Raw genomic sequence first — 19,110 nt, forward strand, 5'->3', positions numbered from 1 at the left:
TCAGCTGTGTTATTTGCATATGCTTTCAGGTTGTCAGTGAAGTGAAGAGTTGGCAATTAATAAATCTGTTCACTGACATAATCTGACTAAAAATTGGCATCTGGTTTACAGGATCTGTACTAAAATAATTTCTGTGGTTGTTATTTCTTGACAACACCCATAAGCATCACAAGGTACAAAAAAAAAAAAAAAAAAAATCATCTCAGGTACATAACATCATACCACTGCTATTCACATTATTGAGCAAACAACATTTTTTCCTCCTTTCAGTCACAATGATTTCCATGATGTCATCCCAGAAATAACTGCGGAATTCACATTCTGCTCCCAAGTTTGACTCATCATAACAGAAAACCTGTGGCTGAAAATCTTTCCCATCTGTCAGCAGGCCTATCTGTGCCAGGTGTAATAGGTATCCTCCCTCTACCAAGGGGAAGTGATGTGTGCAAAACAGAGGAGGTGGGTTTGCCCATATGCAGCGTGCCTCATCACTCTTGCAGGAATGAGGGTGTAAACTCAAAGACAAAATCAACATTATTATCAGTTGGGAAAACAGGTGACTATTATCTTCCATGTGAAGATAACCTAACTTCCTTTCTCTTTTTCCTTGCTCTGGATACATAGATCCAGTCACATGTGTTGGAAGAAGGAAGATGAAGTGGAGGCATGTAAAGGTCTAGCATTCAGGGAGGGAGAAGTGTGTAGAGAACACACTAAAATGTTTCGTCTGAAGTTCCTTGTCTTCTTCCTCCTGATCAAATACATAATCAGGGTCAGCATCACTGTCATCAATGCTGACATCACTGTACTGGCTGCCAATATCCTCCTCAAGACATAAATGTGCATCAATCACAGTGGAAGTGATGATGCTTCACTTCCATCATGACTCAGAAGCAAGTGATGGAGGAAGCAGCGATGCACAGGCAGTGAGAAAGTGGGGGTGGGGATGGGGGGCTTATGAGTGTCTAAATGGCAGGAAGCTGTATTGATAGATGCTAGACACTTCCAGAAGCATATATCATAAAGTTATAGGGAATTTTAAAGTGATAGAAAGTGGGAAAGTGAATAATGTACTTGTACATGATTGACCACAGGAAGTAACCTCTGATTTCACATACTTGTACATAATTGACCACTTTTACATTAAATCACCCATGCCTCTCATCTCTGGTTCATTTCCAAGTGGGAGTTCACTCACAAAAGGATTATCTGTGATAATTTTCATAAAACCAAGCTGAGGAGAGTTTAGAATAGGCATAATAGGGAAAAGGAGGAGGGAAGACGAGATATAGGAATGAAGTAGTTCCAGGAGGGAGAGGCAGCCAATTATGAGAAGCAATGTCAGGTAGACCATCCCCACAGAAGAAGGGGCAAGTGATATGCAGCTTACCCACTAAGAGTGGTTTCTTTTCTTGTCTCAGCCAGCAGCAAGGTCAGACACCCATTATTGCTTTCTGATCCCTAAACCACATGCCCAACCTGATGTTGTCGATCCTCCAGCAAACAAAGTGAGTGGGTACAGAGGAAGTGAATAGCAGTAACTGGCTTGGGTACAGAGGAAGTGAATAGTAGTAATTGGCTGTGGCCCACCAGACAGGCAAAGATGAGGCGATGGATAGGGCGGTGACAAGCTTTCCTCCTTCCCGAAGATCTGTTTAGTGGCAACTACAACTTCCCAAGAAATGGTCAGAATGCAGAAGCAGTCACCAACTTCCCACAGAAGCAGCCATAACTGCCATAGCCACAGCAAGAGGTGATAGGGAAGACAGTTCTATCACTTAGACTTTAATTTGCTGAGGTGACACTCACCACCTTCTCCCTCAGGGACACACATCACAGCATCCAAGCTCCTTTCTCCACCCACCACCATTCACTGATCCACAGTTAAGTGCTCCCAGGTTTCCCTTGTTTCTGATTAGGTTACAGCAAGCTAGGTTCCCCCTCTCCTGGTCACCACCCAGAATGGGATAGAGCTCAGTAGAGTTACCACTCCTCAGTCTAGGGGATGTTGGAAATATATTTCTGACAGGATAATCATTTAATGATGATGGACATTATTGTTTATTTAAATTTAACAATCCACCTTAATAAGTGGGAGAACCAGCAAAGATTCAGGACCAAACATTTCTGAACTCCTGAACCCAAGCCTTTATGAGCTTGCTCCAAATGCGGCACAGTTGGTTACAGTCAAAAAGTGATCAGTTACACCCCAGCAATCAGACAGAGCAGTCATTTTACACATGCTCAGCCTTACTACTCTACAGATGGACATTCTACCCAAGATTCCAGCTAAGCACTAGATATGTCTCAGGCCTGTGTATTGATACTCGTAGGTCCATAGCTTAACCTAGGCATGCCTCCTTACAAGGTAAATTTCACTCTATAACTTGGCTTTAGCCCATTCATGCTGCACTGCCACAGTTGGTCCTTCAAAATGGATCTTTGCTGGTAACTCAACTCAAGCCTGCTGTAGGTGCCTCTAAACCCAGGGTCTGCATGTCACTAAATGCACCACAGAATGGCAAAGACCACACCTGAGTGATACATCTGGCAACGGTGAGGTGTTTCAATGCTTCATGCCATACTAAACACTTATTTACCACAATAATAAGTGATTTAACACTGATTTGTGAAACCATCCCATAAAAAATGGAAAATGGAGAATCTAAAAAAATTAAAAAGAATCCGAAGGGGATCTTAAGGCAAGTATCACCACCCTGACCAAGGATCTGAAAACATTTATTCATGATGCCAGCTTATGTGAGATAAAAGCCAAACAGACAACCATAAAGAACATCTTAGTTAAAATCAATAGCAATAATGAAAAAAATTTATGATCTAACAGACCAGGCTAGCCTCCAAGAAGCAATGATATGCATTTTATGAACAAAAAGCTGGACTAGAATTCATTCAAGAACCCTCAAAATGAGAAAACAAAGAAATACCATTCATACTGCCCAAACTAAATTTTCCTCTTTCATTGGCAACTTGACCAGGTTTGAGTTTTGGGGCATGTATGAATGTTCTATTCACTAACACAAAGACCTAACAGATATCCAAAAACTCACCTAAAAGGGGAGGTAGCACAATTAGTATCAGGGTTCAAACTTGAGGAATTTAATTGTGAACCATCCATTCAATTACTCAAGGATACTTATGGAAAGGAAGATAAACTTAGGAATGACCTAATGACTGAGCTAGGCAGTTTGCAAAACCCTAATCATAACATTACTAACTTCAAGCAATTTATTGCCAAATATGAAAATCTCTATAAATCCCTGAATGCTCATAATATTAGCAGAGATGAAATGTGCTCACTATTCCTCTTAAATTACCTGCCAGCTCCCATAAAGGAAAAATATAAAAATAGCTAAAGGAACAAATATTAAATATTAAATATTTAGATAGTTTGAGGAATGAGATATTCACCAATAAAAGCAGTGCACCCATGGCTGAGAAGGAAATTGAATATTACATGATAGACAGCTTTAATAATGAACAACAAAAGGAAGAAAAGCCTAAATCCCAGTGTAAGCTATGCCAGGGGCAAAATAATTTATGGTTCAAGTGCTGTAAATATCCAAGTGCTAACCTGAAGGTAAAAAAAAAAAGCCACAATAAAAAAATGTAAGTTCTGTCAGAAACAAACATTATCATGCTCTTTGCCTAAAATCTAAAACAATAAATAAACAAGAAAATGAAAACAAGACAAGGGAGACAATAACACTATGACAAGTCCCAAGAAGAGAACCAAACCAGCTATCCTCATGTTGCCCATAATAGGAAAGTTAGGTAAAATAATAAGATTAAGGACTCTCCTAGACCAGTGCTCACAGAACACCTTTGTACTCCAGTCCTCTGTCAGAACTATTGTTCCAACAGGGTTTCATGGTGATGGGTAATCATTTTAATTAAAGTAAAACAATCCATCTTAATGAGTGGATGAACCAATAAGGATCCCAGCTCCAGGAACAAAACTGTTCTCAATTTGCTTCATATGCCAGGAGTCAGTCACATTCAAGGAGCAGTCAGAACTACACACCCCACTCTCTCACTCAGCTTAGTTACACTCAAGGAGCAATCAGAGTTACTTTCCTTGTTTCCATTCAAGCAGTTACACTCCAGCCAGTATCCAGAGCAGTTCACCGCTCGTCCTTACTCAGCTTACTAATACCCCAGACAGACATTCCCAAACTCCAGCTAAGTACTCTGTCTCAGGCCTGTGTACTGATAGGTACTTAGCTTCCCTTATGTCAGCCTAAACAAGTTAAATATGATCTACAATGTATTAGCTCATACATGCTGATTTCACCACATTGGTCCTTCAAACTGGATTCTCACCAGTGAAATTATTCATGCCTGCCATGTGTGCCTCTACAGTCTACATAAACCCAGTGTCCGCATATCACTAGCACACCATGGAACATAACAAAGGCCACATGCTGGTAACTCCAAGTGCGTCACATCTGGCAATGGTGCAGTGATTCAGCACTTCACACCATAACAGCTTGTTTGCCCCAGTTATTTAAATCTAATTTGTATTAATATTTGCTTAAAAATTTAAAAATAGAGCTAAAGAGACTTAAACGAATCAGAGAGGGACTCCTTCACACTGCTGATGTGCATGAAGCACAGGCTAGAAAAACTACCATTAAAAGCACACTAGCCAAAATTCAAACTAATAATGAAAAAAAACTTATGAACTATTGTATCAAACTACTCTATGGAAAGCAATGGTGGTGAACATTTTGTATGAAGATGGGGCAAATGAAATCCTCACCAAGCTAGATGTCACACAAAGTACTCCAAAATGGGAGAGCAGGGAAATGGCATTCTACAGTAAAATCCCTCTCATCCGGCATTAACGGGACCACCGACATGCCGGATACTTGACAGTTGCCGGATACTTGAATAGAAGTGGAATTATGTCCTTCTGATCTTTTCAAGCTGAACCACTCGTATAACACTTTGTCCATCATTTCACCACGATGATACTGCAGTGTGTGATGATTTTCCACTGCCTTTGGGGTGTTGGTGGCTTTCATGTAATCCTGCAACTTTTTTGTTTGGGATTTAATGTCATAAATAGTTGATTAGCCCACACCATATTCCGCCATTAGTCTGCTTTCACCTCTCTCTAATCGTCGACAAATGTCTACCTTCTGCTTAAGTGTAAACACAACACGCTTCCTCTTTTCTACAACTTTAGGCATGATGAAGGCGTCAAGCGATAGACAGTGCACACGCGGGACTGAGTCACTGAGTAAACACAGTGCAGTGGGCTGCGGGTGGTGCGAAGCAGTGCGCTCTGATGGCGAGGGGACAAAGTATGCCTCGCGCAGGAATTTTAATCGATTTTATGAGTATATATAGATTTTTTATTGATTTTAATGCTCGGGGAAAAATGTGCCGGATACTTGAAGCTGCCAAATACTCGAATGCCGGATGAGAGGGATTTTACTGTAGCTGTCAGAATTAAATTTGCCCTCCTTTATTGATAATCTGACCAGGTGGGTCAAGTTCTGGGTTATGTACAAATGTTACATTCGTCAAAACAAAGATGTACCATGTATTCAGAAGCTCACTTATCTTAAAGGCCAATTGGAGGGAGAAGCAGCACAACTAATATCAGGTTTCTAACTCAAAGCCTCAAATTATGAATCCACCATTCAATTACTCAAAGACAGTTATGGCAAATAAGATAGGCTCTGGTATGCCCTGTTGACTGGTCATTCTGCAAAAAGCTAATTATAATATTACTAGCCTCAAATAATTCATGACAAGATATGAAAGCTGCACATGATATCAATAGAGATGAAATGTATTCCACATTCCTCATAAATTATTTTATCTGCAAGTCCCCCATATAGGAAAGTATAAAAAGAGTGCTGAAGAAAAACATATTGGATATAGAGGAGGTACTAGATTGTTTAAGACATCATCCATGGTTTGAATGCCACCAATATCCAAATCCTGACTCAAGAGTAAAAAGAGATCAGCAATTAAGGCTATGCAATGAATGTTTAGAATCTGGACATGGCAGGAAGGACTGCACAAATCCTAACATTAAAAACTGCATGTTATATGAAAAAAAAACCCTACCTTGATCGAGTCATACTTTTGTTCAACCGCCGTTCCCGTGCTTGGTGAACAAACAACGGTACTAAGCGGTTGACAACAAACCCCTTTGGGAGGACAACAGGATAGCGGGCTAAAGCCAGCACTGCTCACACCTACCGTCCTTGGAGGACGGCATAGGTGATGCGAAACCTACCTGCCGGGCTCTCACCCGACAGGATTCCAGCTGAGGACGCCACCCTCAGACCAGGCAGTTGGCTACCTTCCACAAGGCCCGCCGCAGCATGACACATCATTCACAGACGTATGCCTTCTGCTAGAGCGCCTCTGGCCCTAGGGATGGAAACAGAGGCTCTGTGCCCGCCCCTCAGACTAGGAGCAGATTGGTACTGCATCCGGACATTGTACGTACTCCTAAATCAAAGCCATGAACCCAATGGGCTTCAGGCAGGAAGAGGGTTACTTTCCATCCAGTGGGCTATCATCCCAGAAACGCCAGAGTGACTACTGAATGCCCAGGGTAAGTGGGTTTGGCCCTGGACCTGGCAAATCATCCCGACAGCCACTACCCAAACGGGATAGAAAACCCGAATGAGCAGGAAGACTCCGGATCAGCAAGGCTGTTAAGGGAACCGAAACCTGGCGGAACCCCATTGCTCTATGAATGTTTGATAAGGAGGAATGGAATAATGCCCAACTCTCCACCTTACATTCATCTTGTGGGGAAGCACTTTAGCTGTAGGCCCAATCCTGCCATCACAGTCAGGCTTGTTCCTACATTACCAGCGGGCACCATGTGGAGGCACACTTCCCCTGTAACTAAGTCTCAAGGAGGGTTTTATAACCTAAAGTAACAAACAAAACAGACAAAAGCCAAACCAAGGGAGACAATAACATTAACCTTTACAGCTCCCAAGGAAAGGGATATCTTATACACAGTGTTGTTACCCCTCATAAGAAAGGAAAATAAGGTTACAAATTAAGGGCCCTATTGGATCACTGCTCACAAAAAATCTTTGTCCTCAAGTCCTCATTAGCTGAATCAAAACACAAATTGATAGGCAGGGAAACCTTAAAGCTCCAGGAATTTAAAGGAAGCAAAACAAGTCAACAATATAATATAGCTCCTGTGTACTATAAATATGAGGGAAAAGAATACTCCCTGAAAGCAGCAGTGGTAGTCCAAATGCCTCAGCAACTGGCTCATAAAGGACTAAATAAAAATATAGTTAAATTAGAAAGATTAGGCTACATGTTAGCTGACCCTAACATTATAAGTAATGATGACATTTCTCTCTTGATAGGAGCTGATCACTATTACAATCTAGTGCACCCTGGGTACGATAGGGCAGGCTCAATAATACTGCTGCCTACAGTTTGTGGTTATGCCTAGAATGGCCCTTATAAAAACAAAGATGACAATGATACCTAGGTGGAGGTAATTTCAGTAATCAGAATAGCAGTTAACCCATAAGAAGAGAAAATCAATAACACAGATTACCAGCCTCATAAGGCAGATCTAAACAAATGCTGGGAACTAGATCATACTGGGATATTATCAAATGAAATAACCCAAGAAACTAAAGACACCATCCAACAATTCAAAACATCCATTCACATATGATCCACAAACCAATCACAGCAGAGTGTCTGTTTACTCTGGAAAGATAACAAGCCCTAACTATCAAGTAATTTCAACTTAGCACTGGCTAGGTAAAGGAGCCTTCAAGACACATTTATTAGAAACCCAGATTATTGCAACCAATACTCTAAAGTAATTGCAGATCAAACAAACAGGGACGTTATAGAAAGAGTGGATACACATAATGATAACAACCATGATCTTCACTATTTAAAACATGTGGTGAAAAAAGACAGCATAGTACCACTCCAGTTAGAATAGTCTATGACTATTTGGCTATACAATCACCCAATTCATGAAGCCTATTAAAAGGGCCAGGTCTACTACCTGACTTAGCTCAGATGCTACTAAGATTTAGGCACAATATATATGCCTTCATATTAGACATATTAGGCATGGTGGGACTCAATAAAAAAGATAGAGACTATACTAGATTTCTATGGCTAATAGATTCCTTAAATCCTAATTTGCCATTTGACTTCTTTAGGTTCAAAGTAGTTTTGTTTGGAGCCACCTGTTCCCAATATCTACTTAATGCCACCATTATCCATCACCTTGCTAACATCCAAGAACAGGAGGACACTATTGAGAAGATAAAACAAGGACTATATATGACAACCTAAAGGAGACAAATAATCAAGAAGAGGATCTATTAGAACAATATTGGCAGGTACAGAGAATAAGGCCCATCTATACCTAAGAGAATGGGTAACAAACAGTCCCAAACTACAAGGTTAACTTGAGATAGAAATTGTTATATCTAAGAAACAAGACCAAGTGAAAGTTTTAGGTTTAATCTGAAAACCAGGTACAGAAACACTCACTTTCAAAATCAGTTTACTCTAAGGATCCTGATAAAATAACAAGATCATACTTTAGTATGGTCTCAAACTGTTTGATCAACAAGGCTTATTGCTTCCTGTGACAATCAAGTCAAGAACATTTTAACAAGGCTTGTGGAAACTAAAAACATCATGGGATCAGGCCCTACCTGATGAACTTTGTGATCAATGGGATCTACTTGACAATGAGCTCAAAAGGGCAAGTAAATCAGAAATCCCCAGAACATCCACAATACAACAGGAAGTAGACTGACATATTTTAGTGATGCCAGCAATAAAGCATATGGAGCTTGTGCCTACCTATGTAACAATGGGCAAGGGAATTTGATAATAGGTAAAGCAGAGGTTGCCTCAGTAAAAAAACCTCATCATCCCTAAATCAAAATGAACTGCTATCCTCTTAGCTGCTAGATTAATCACCTTCATCCATGAAGCCTACAAGGGAGTAATTAATGTAAGAAGTATTAACAGACAGACAAACTGTCCAATACTGGTTAAAAGGTCAGGAGACATTACTCATACATGTGACCAGTAGCACATGAGAAATCAACCAACTCATTCCTAATGTAAAGGTAAACTACAATTAAAGACAATACTCAGAGAATAAATACAGAGGAGCTAAATCACTCCTCTCTGTAGTGGCAAGGATCCTCATTCCTGCCCCACAAAAATGAGTGGCCAGAAGTGCAAATTAATATGGCTCAATCTGCTGAAACAGAAATAATTGTAAATACAGTCACAACACCATCTGAATTAATGGAATGGGAGGGATACAGCAAGTATGACAAATCTTAAAGAATATTAGCATGGGTACTTCACTATAAAACTAATCTAAAGGCTTAGTCAAAGGATCAGGCTATTAATACCAACCCAACCATAAGAGTACGATAAATGAAGGCAGCAGAACAGAAATTAATTAAATTAATACAAAGAGAAGATTTTTCTCAGGAATATACCTTGCTCAAAACGAAGGCTGATTGGTCATCATACACAACCATAATGGTCCAGTTAGCATTATACCTAGAAAATTACCTCATAAAACATGGTGGAAAAATACAACTGGCTAATGTACCTGTCAACCAAACATCCAATTTTGCTATCCGGCCACCACCACATAACAAGACTACTAATACAAAAGTGTCATAAACTAAACCACCATTATAGCACTAACTTTATCATGGCCTATATAAGGCAGAAGTGGTGGATCCCAAAATGAGGCAAACTGTAAAGGGAGTACTTGGAAAATGTCAAACATGCCAGAAATATCAAGGCAAACCATATTCTCCTCCAGATGCACCACCACTTCCAAAATTTAGAACTAACATAAGTGAACCCTTTAGCATAACAGGAGTGGATTTTACTGGTGCCGTAAGGTCAAAGGAGAGGCCAGTCAGGTTGCCAGAGCATACATCATTTTGTTCACTTGTGCCATCCATTTAGAATTGGTATCTGATTTAACGTCAAAACTTCCTCAGTGCATTTAGACAATTTTACAAATCTACCATGACTTAATATTAAGTGACAATGAAATAATCTTTGTTACTGCTGCCAATTACATCAAGAAAATTATGCAAGACCTTCAGATAAATAATCGTTTAACATCAATCAACTGTGAATGGAAATTCATCCCAGCTCAAACCTCCTGGTGCCATATGGGAGAGGTTAATAGGGACAGTGAAAACTGGATTAAAAAAAGGTCTTTGGCAAAGTTTGTGTCACATCTGATGAACTGCATACTATCAAATTAGAATTAAAATCCACTATAAATGGTAGACCCTTAACATCAGTTAATCAGTGACATCACTGAACAGCCCCACTGAGTTTGTTCCAAACTTCTATATTTCTCTGTGGGAAACTATATTTCTTTATGTTAATCAAGCATCTTTCTTTTCTTAGTTTTTTTGCTGCGTCCTCATGTCTCTTAGCAGCAGTTTCTCATTATCTATTTCTTCCACTCTATTCCACAATTTATAAATTAGTATTAAGTCTTCCCTTTTTCTTCTTTGCTCCAATGTTAGCAGATTAATTTTGTTTAACTTGTCTTCATATTGTTACGAAAGGGCCCTTTGGAGTATTGTGTATATGTGTGTATGTGCATGTATGTACATGCCTGTATGTGTGGGCACCCATATGTGTGCAAATGAGGCCCCTGTTACTGAGAATAGGCACAAAAGTTGGCATGGGTTGCAGTGCTGGGCAGGGGATGCCAACCTGCAGGCAGTTCCTGCCAGGATTCAGTCTCGAGAAGATGCGTGCTGCCCTTGCTGCTGTCCATGCCTTTGTTCTTCTCCTGTGGAGGGCAGTGATGCTCCCTGTACCCATCTGAGTATGTGGTAGCTAGTCTGCTAGTGTGCCGTGTGAGTGATTGTGACATTAGGGAACTAGGAACTGTGCTGTGACTGTGTAATGTGCCTACCAGAATAAACCATACGAGTCCAGCTCCATTTTTTTTTTGCACTGAACCACACCTGTTTTCCTATTTCTTTAGATTTGTATAATAGGACCTATTTATTCATTCCTTTCTCATATATTTCCATAAAAATATCATACTTATCTTGCACATCATTTGCTCTTTTCAGCTTTTCCCAGTCTATTTCTTCATAATTTTTTTTAAGATCATCTGTATTTGCTTTTCCATAGTTTCTCCTACTTTCTTTGTATGATTTATGCTCTTCACTGACATCATTATCGGTCTCTATTTCTATCATCACATGGTCACTTTTTCCCATGGGGCATACATATCTTAATTCTTTAGTTAGGTCCATACCCTTTTTTAGTATTAGGTCTTGTCTTGCTGGTTCGTCATCTCCCCTCTATTTTGTATTTTCAGTCACCCATTGCATCATTGTGTTTTCCATAGTCAGCTTCAAAAATCTTTCTCCCCATGCAGTCTCATTTCCTTCTGCTTCAAACATTTCCCAATTTATTTCTTTGTAGCTGAAGTCACCAACCAATAATAATCTTCTATTACTTTTGATTAATCTACTCAGACACTGAATAGTATCTTCTATTATTTTCTCATATTCTTCCTTGCTCCAAGAATTTGTTTTGGGTAGTACATGTTATTACCATCAGTATTTTTCTAGTATTATCCTCAAAGTTAACACTCACTATTTCTGCTTTTCCTTCTCCATATTTCACTATTTTTGTCTTTGCCTCTTTTCTTGTCATTATCATTACACCTCCCCCTCCTTTACCAATCTTGTCTCTTCTCCATATAATGCAATTATTAATAATGACTTATCTGGTTTTCTTCTTTTAGTTTTGTTTCTGTTAAACACACTATCTTCGGATTTTTCTCTTTTAAATACTCTTGTAATTCCAGTTTTCTGTGTATCAATTCATCTATGTTGGTATACATCACAATTTGTATTTAATTTTTACTATTTTTCTCTATTTTATTTTCATTAATTTTTTTACCTTTATGTACCATTTTTTTCACTGTGTCCAAGAAATCTCCCCCCAAAAATGTAGTTTTTTCTTTTGTTCTTGATTAATTTTCTCTTTACCCTCTTCATATGTTATTTTCAATTTTTTTCTGTTCTTCATTTTTATTCTTCTTAATGAATATATCCCTGCAATCTTCTACTTCTCTTAGTTTGGATGTTCTTTCTAGTATCTGTTCCACTGCTTGTTGTGATTTTAGTCTTATTTTCATAGGTCTTGTTTTGCCTTCTAGATACAGTCCCAGTCTAACAACTTCTCCCACTTCTTCCTCAAATTTAGTGTCATCTTCATCATTTAGTTTCTTCAACAAATCCTTCACTGTTTTTGTTTCTCCTTTATCTCTTTTCAACTTGTATGTTATATTTTTCTCCTTTATTCCATAAGCTATGACACTTTTTTTTCTTATGTGCTACATCTCTTACCAGATCTTCATTGTTTTTCAATGCCTTTACCACTTCCTTTTCTACATTTTCATTTTTCTTTCAGTTGCTTTTTAATTATTTCCTTAAAGTCAAAACATTTGCTCCATCATTTTCAATTTTTCAGCCTTTCACTTCATCCATGACTGCCTCTCTCACCTTTCACTTACTCTATACTCAAATCTTTATTTTCTTTCATCACTTTTTCTACGTTGTTTTGTAATACCTCATTTTTCTTAATAGTTTGTTGCTCTCCCACTCTTATCTCCTCTAGTTTTGTTTTCAGCTTGAAAATTTCGCCATCTTTTCCTAGATTTTTTTCCAGCTTATCCTGAAGGAATTTTACCATTTCCAGTACTACTTTCATCTCCTGCTATTCTGCATCACTTTCCATGTTTCTTAATCTCATTTTAAAAAATCCCACCTCACTTTCATTTCAGTTCTTGTCACTAAATCCATCAAGTTCATGTCACCCTTTGATGAAAATGAGTCTTGAATTGAATAGGCCATTAGAGATTATGCCTGGCCAGCCATGAATCCACAACACTCACTGTTTCCTCACCTACGGGACCATACTCACTCACTCTGACCACATCCCTAGGCCTTCCTGGTGATGCAGTCCTCTTCTAGGTCCAGTTGATGTGTGGTTTCCCCATAAAATCACTCAAAACTGGGAGTAAAATGCATCTGTTTTTATGACTTGGTCTTGGATTGACCTAGTTGTATTTACCTAGTTGTACTATACAGGGCACAAGCCAAAGCTCATTTTGTCCTATTTTCATAACCATATTTATCCAGTTTCTCTTTAAACATGTGTACACTGTTTGCCACAAACACCTCTTCCTTCAGATCACTCCAGATTTCAATAGTTCTATACGGGAAGCTGTATTTCTTGATGTCACTCGAACATCTACTCTTCTTCATTTTCTTTCCATGCCCCCTTGTCCATCTCTCTCCCTCCTCCATCTGTGGTACCAAGTCATTTCTGTCTATTCTTTCTATATTGTTTACTAATTTGTACATTGTTATCAGGTCTCCTCTTTCTCTCCTCTCTTGTAGTGTTGGTAATCCAATCCCTTCAAGTTTTTCTTCATAGCTTAAGTCTTTCAATTTTGGTACCATCTTTGTCGCTATCTTTTGTATGCTTTCCAGTTTACATATATATGTGTGTGTGTGTGTGTGTGTGTGTGTGTGTGTGTGTGTGTGTGTGTGTGTGTGTGTGTGTGTGTGTGTGTGTGTGTATGTGTGAGGTAGAGGGGACTATGAATCACTAGTATTGCCAGATTGTCATTAATTCCTGGAGATCTGAGATTTTGATGTTTTATCAGGATTTTAAAAGTTATTGTAAAATCTGAAATTTTAAACTATGGGAGCCACATTTGTAGAATTATTTCAAAGTCAGTCATGGACATCCAAAAAAAAATGGTGAAACTTGCTCCATCTACTTTCAGTCTGCCAGAAGCAAGTCACCAAAAAAGCCTCCCTTTTTTTTTTATTTCCTCACCCTTCTCTTTTTCTTTTTCTTGCCCTTCCATAAATTTATCAAAAGTGCCAAGTGAAATATAGAGGCTGCTGCAGCAACCTCTACACTCATCACAGGCAGGATGACAACTGACGTCTGGACGAGAAACATTGTTTGGAAACAGCTTCCAAACTGTTTGCAAAACGTTGTTTCCAAACAATGTTTCCTGGTCTGGAAAGGCCTAAACAATACAAGAAATAACTTATAATTATATAATATTAATATTTCTTACATGACACAAGTAAACCATTACCAGAACACTTTACCTCGGAATCAGTGTTGCAGTGCTGAAGAGCTGTACAGTAATGGAGAGTGAGTAATGCCAGGGCTTGGGTTCTGGCATCACACTGAGATATTTGTAGGGCAATGCTAGCACGAGAGATATTGTTGCCAGTCTCATTAGCTTCTTTTTCTTGCCGGGCCAGATCTACTCGAACCTCTCCTTCACTGTCAACAGCTGTTTGTAGTTGAGCCAACTGAAATTATGAAAGATACTGCATTGAATATTGCTACAGGATTACATTGTACAGTGGCAGTGTTACAACCAAATAGGTTTAATTGGAGTGAAGATTAGTTAAAAAAGATCTAATCAAGCCTACCTTTTACAGGAAGGGCAAGCTAACCATTCTCACCTTTACATAACGCACTTCATTAGTATAACCTGTAAGATGGAACCAAGAGGGAGGTCACTGTAGTCATCAGTAGTGCAGGTTTAGCCATTCTAAATTATTTTATTTGTTTTTTTGCATTTTTATCCCATTTTCCCCTAAATTTTATTTTGTCTATTTCCAGTGTAAATCATTATTGTAGCACTTAGACATCTTACTAGTGAGAAAAGCTACTAGAAAAATGCAGTTGTGCAGTAATGATGGCGTTGGGGGTCATTGAGAGAGCCACAGGTGGCTTGGGATAATTCCTGAGTGCCAAAAACTGTTTGTTTATATCAAAGCTTTTCAACAGGATTACATTTACATTATTTCAAAGACTGAATTACTATTTTATACTCTGTGTCACTCCTCCAAATACATAAAAATGGAGTAAATATTTATAGAAACTATAAATTAGTAATAAATGGCAGCTTTTGCTATGTTTTTTAATATTTGAAATCAAGTAACTTTGTTCTAGAATCGAATTATGGCACCAAAGCAATAATGAGTTCAAAATTTTTTTTAAAAACCCATTTATTCAAAAAGGTAAGTTTTTGGTAACTGAAGTTTCATTGTACAGTGAAACTTCAATTTACCAAACACCTCCTTTTTCGATAAATTTGGTTTTCAAACAAAATTTTGAACTCCTTAATGCTTCGGTTATGGTACCATAATTCAGTTCTAGAACAAAGTTATTTGATTTCAAATATTAAAAGACATAGCAAAAGCTGCCATTTATTACTAATTTATATTTTCTATAAATATCTACTTTATTTTTAATATATTTGCAGGAAAGCCACAGAGTGTAATACAGTAATTTAATCTTTGAAATAAGGTAAATTAATCCCATTGAAAAGCCTCAACATAAACAAACAGTTTTTACTGCTCAGGAGTAATCCTGAGCCACCTGTGGCTCCCTCGATGACCCCCAGTGCCATCATTATTGCACAACTGCATTTTTCTAGTAGATTTTTCCAGCTGCAAGATGTCTAAGTGTTATGATCACCTTCATTTTGGTGGTTAGTGGGTTGCTCCTCTCTGTGTCTCTCTGTAAGGCTTCCCTCACTAGATTGGTCTAAACAATATCTTCTGATGAGTTCTGTGTTACTAAGTTCATTCAATCCATCCTTTATGGATAAATAATTTGTGAGCTGGAGATGTTGTGAAGTAGCCATCTTGGCTGTGGCAGCATCTGTTATGAGCCACTAAGACAGTGTAGACAGGTGTTTAGGAAGGGATTAATCCATTTTACATTGATTCCCATGGGGTGGGGAAAATAATTTTGTTTTTTTAACATTTTGGATTTTGAATGGCATTCAGGAACGAATTAAGTTTGAGAGCCAAGGTTCCCCTGTATATATATATATATATATATATATACACACACACACTTTTCATGAAACAGTTCCTGCTAATGAAATTGACTTAAAGTTTTTCAAAAGTCCACCCTTCTCACAGTGAATGTGAAGGCAGATTTACACAGGGCAATTTGTGGTTGGTTTTGTCCATGAATATGCCACTGGAGAGAAATGCAGCTGAGTGCACCTGCCATGTCTGAAGAACTGGTCCGTGGAGAGGAGGAAGAAACAAGCCTTGAATCATCCAAAGTGGAGTTTTTAGCAAAGGTTTGAGAATTCAGCTTTAGAAACAGATGAGATGGCAGTGGTACTATCAGATTGAAATAAAGGAAGGAAAGATGAAGAAGCAAAGTTATTGGAGATATTTTTGACTAGGTGCCAGAAATCACAAGAGGAGTTAGATCTTGAAAGATTTTGACACTTTCTATTAATAAAGGAGTTTTGGGCTAGTTGGAGAACAGATTTGGCATGGTTCTAGGAAAAAAATGTAAGTGTATGAGATTCAGGTGATGGGAGGCTCAAGTACCTTTTGTGGGCCACCTCTCTATCTTGTATAGCACGAGAACCGGCTATCTTAAACTAAGGTTTGGAAGGTTTAGGTCAAGAGGAAGAATGAGAAATATACACCTCCATGCCAGATCACCTCTGTTATGCACTCAGCACACAGCAATGGGTCTCTGACATAGAAGCAGTAGTTTCTAAGGAAATCAGAATAATACCTCCTCAGGTCCCCCAAATTAGTAAAGGTAAAACCTGAGGCACCTCCGCTTTGGGGGATCCTGAGAAAGGATTGGAGCAAAAGGGCAAGATGAAGATATGATGTGATTGGAGGAGCCCAAGAGAGAAGATAGAGTGACAGCACAAGCAGGATTAGAGGTTATGAAAAGGTCAAGAATGTTGGGCATATCTCCAAGATGGTCAGGGATATGAGTAGGGTACTGCACCAGTTGCTCTAGGTCATGGATGATAGCAAGGGGAAGAGAGTCAGAATGTGCTCCACTTAGGAAGTCAAGAAGTCAAAGAATTTTTTATAGTCAGAGGAGTTAGGTGAGAGGCATACAGTTTGAGAGTGACTCTGTAGTCATAGCCAAATGGTGGAAAATTCAGAAGATTCAAGAGTTTGGGCATGAGAGCAGTTAAGTCATTGCGCACATAGACCCAACAACCAGCTTTGGAATGAAAATGATGATATAAAAATTAGAAGGGAACAGAAAAAGGGCTACTGTCACTTGCCTCAGACACCTGTGTTTCTGTGAGGAAAAGAACATGAGGTTTAGTAGAGGAGAGGTGATGTTCAACAGAATGAAAATTACATATAAGGCTGTAAATATTGCCAAAGTTAATGAAGAAAAAGTTGAGAGGGTTGATACCAGAAGAGCAGTCTGACCTGAGGACATTTGTGGTTCCCTCCCCAGATGAAGACTCAAGGCTGGTGTAGGAGTCATCATATTTAATTTAGAATTTTGAGTGAAGGTGTGTAATTAGGTGTGTGTAATTAAGTGCATGTAGTTTTGTGTGAAGGAAGAGGGTTGTCTTTAGAGGGCAGGCTGTGACTGCCTGTGTTGTGAGACACAAAGGGAAATGTTCAGTAAGGTCACAGCTGGGTTACTGATAAGTTCACAGTACCCGCTGACCCAGTGTTTGAGACCTAACTATGAGTAATTATCATTTTGGCAGGTGTCTACTGCTTCCTCTGATGAATGATATGTGTATGAGTGTGATGCTTTGTCTGGGCCATCACATATGGGATCACCAGACTGGTATATAGATTATTATTACTATTATTATTACTATCATTATTATGAGGGCAGATGAAAGATGGAATAGTAAGTCAACAAAAAATTCCCAAGTCAACAAGAAAATGTCCTGGAAAGAACTAAAGAAGACAAAGAAAGAAATATCTGGAGATGATAAAGAGACTACAAAAAAAAAAAAAAGGTTATGGGACAGTACTGAGTGAGAAGAATGTAGTCTGTAAAAGATGGGTTGAATATTTTGAGGAATTGTTGAATATTGAAGAAGAGGATGGACCTGTGTTTGCTGCATTTGGTAGAGGAAACAGTTCATTAGATTTCAACAGTATACCAATCAAGGAAGAGAAAGTAAAGAGGCTATGAAGGAAATGAGGAAAAGGAAAGTTGAAGGTTTGGATGGATGTGCTGTAGAGTGCTTGAAGAGAGGTGGGAAGACTGGACAAATGCATTTGTAGTTCCTTGTATAAAGGAAAAGAAGATAAATGAAAATCCTCTAACTACAGGGAGGTCCTGATGATATGAGCAATTAGGTTCCATTTGAATTGCTCGAGTAGCAAATTCTTGTATAATGAAACACATAACTAATGGGAAAAAAGGGGTTAGGTTCCATGAGCCTTGTCAAAGATAAGTTTTCAAGATAAAACTTATGATACAAAATGCAACAAACATGTCTAAATTACAGAACTGTCAATATAATAACCTGAAAGAGAAAACAACATACAAAGAACATGATTTGATATTAATTAAACATATAAAATGTGCATAACACTAACCAAAGCATAGTTAATGCATCAGGGAGGATAACTCACTCACCATTCTTGTGCCTCTTAACATTTTCTACCTTCTTTGTGAGTGTTATTGTTACTCTGAAAGTCACTGGCTGCTTAGGAGGCATAGTTTGCACTCGAGGCAAAATAAGGCACAATCTATACACCATATGGTCAGTTACACACACAACACCACACCAAAGACTGCAAATGAAAGAGCATGCCAGCAGTAACACTTTAACACATCCAAGCAATGATCAGTCACATAAAGCACTCTACACTGTATTTGTACTATATTTTAAATATGATTGCAAGCAAAATGATGATAGAGTACAAATATAATAACAAGCAGTAAGGCTGTAAGGATGGGAGTCTAAGACACTGAGTTCAATTTAATAGAGGATTGATGGTAGAATGAATGGTAGGTAGGGGATAAGGGAGGGGTACACGGTTGTCTTCCAGCATTCATAAACTTGTCTCCGTGCATCTGAATCATCATACATTACCATACAGCCAAGATGTGTTAGTGGGAAGGTGCAGAAAAAGGCACACATTTTAAACTTTGCAGTTTAATTGCTTCATATTGAAGCTTCTATCATTGGATTTTTGCATTTGTATAAAGAAAATAGTCCCT

The 19,110-nt window shown here is 38.6% G+C and overlaps 1 protein-coding gene across 10 annotated transcripts in view; it reads right to left on the bottom strand.

Moving 5' to 3' along the window:
- Positions 1-19,110, bottom strand: part of LOC135100438 (PDZ domain-containing protein 8-like) — a 176,566-nt gene that overhangs the window by 50,293 nt on the left and 107,163 nt on the right. For 9 of the 10 annotated variants that reach the window (XM_064003318.1, XM_064003317.1, XM_064003316.1 and 6 more), the window contains one exon: positions 14,217-14,426. In XM_064003318.1, coding sequence (XP_063859388.1) covers positions 14,217-14,426 — 210 coding nt within the window. Of the gene's footprint in view, positions 1-14,216; positions 14,427-19,110 lie in introns of those variants that run through there. The other variant, XM_064003321.1, reaches the window with a different exon arrangement.

Source organism: Scylla paramamosain, chromosome 5 (genome assembly GCF_035594125.1).
Source record: "Scylla paramamosain isolate STU-SP2022 chromosome 5, ASM3559412v1, whole genome shotgun sequence".
In the NCBI taxonomy this organism is placed as follows: domain Eukaryota; kingdom Metazoa; phylum Arthropoda; class Malacostraca; order Decapoda; family Portunidae; genus Scylla; species Scylla paramamosain.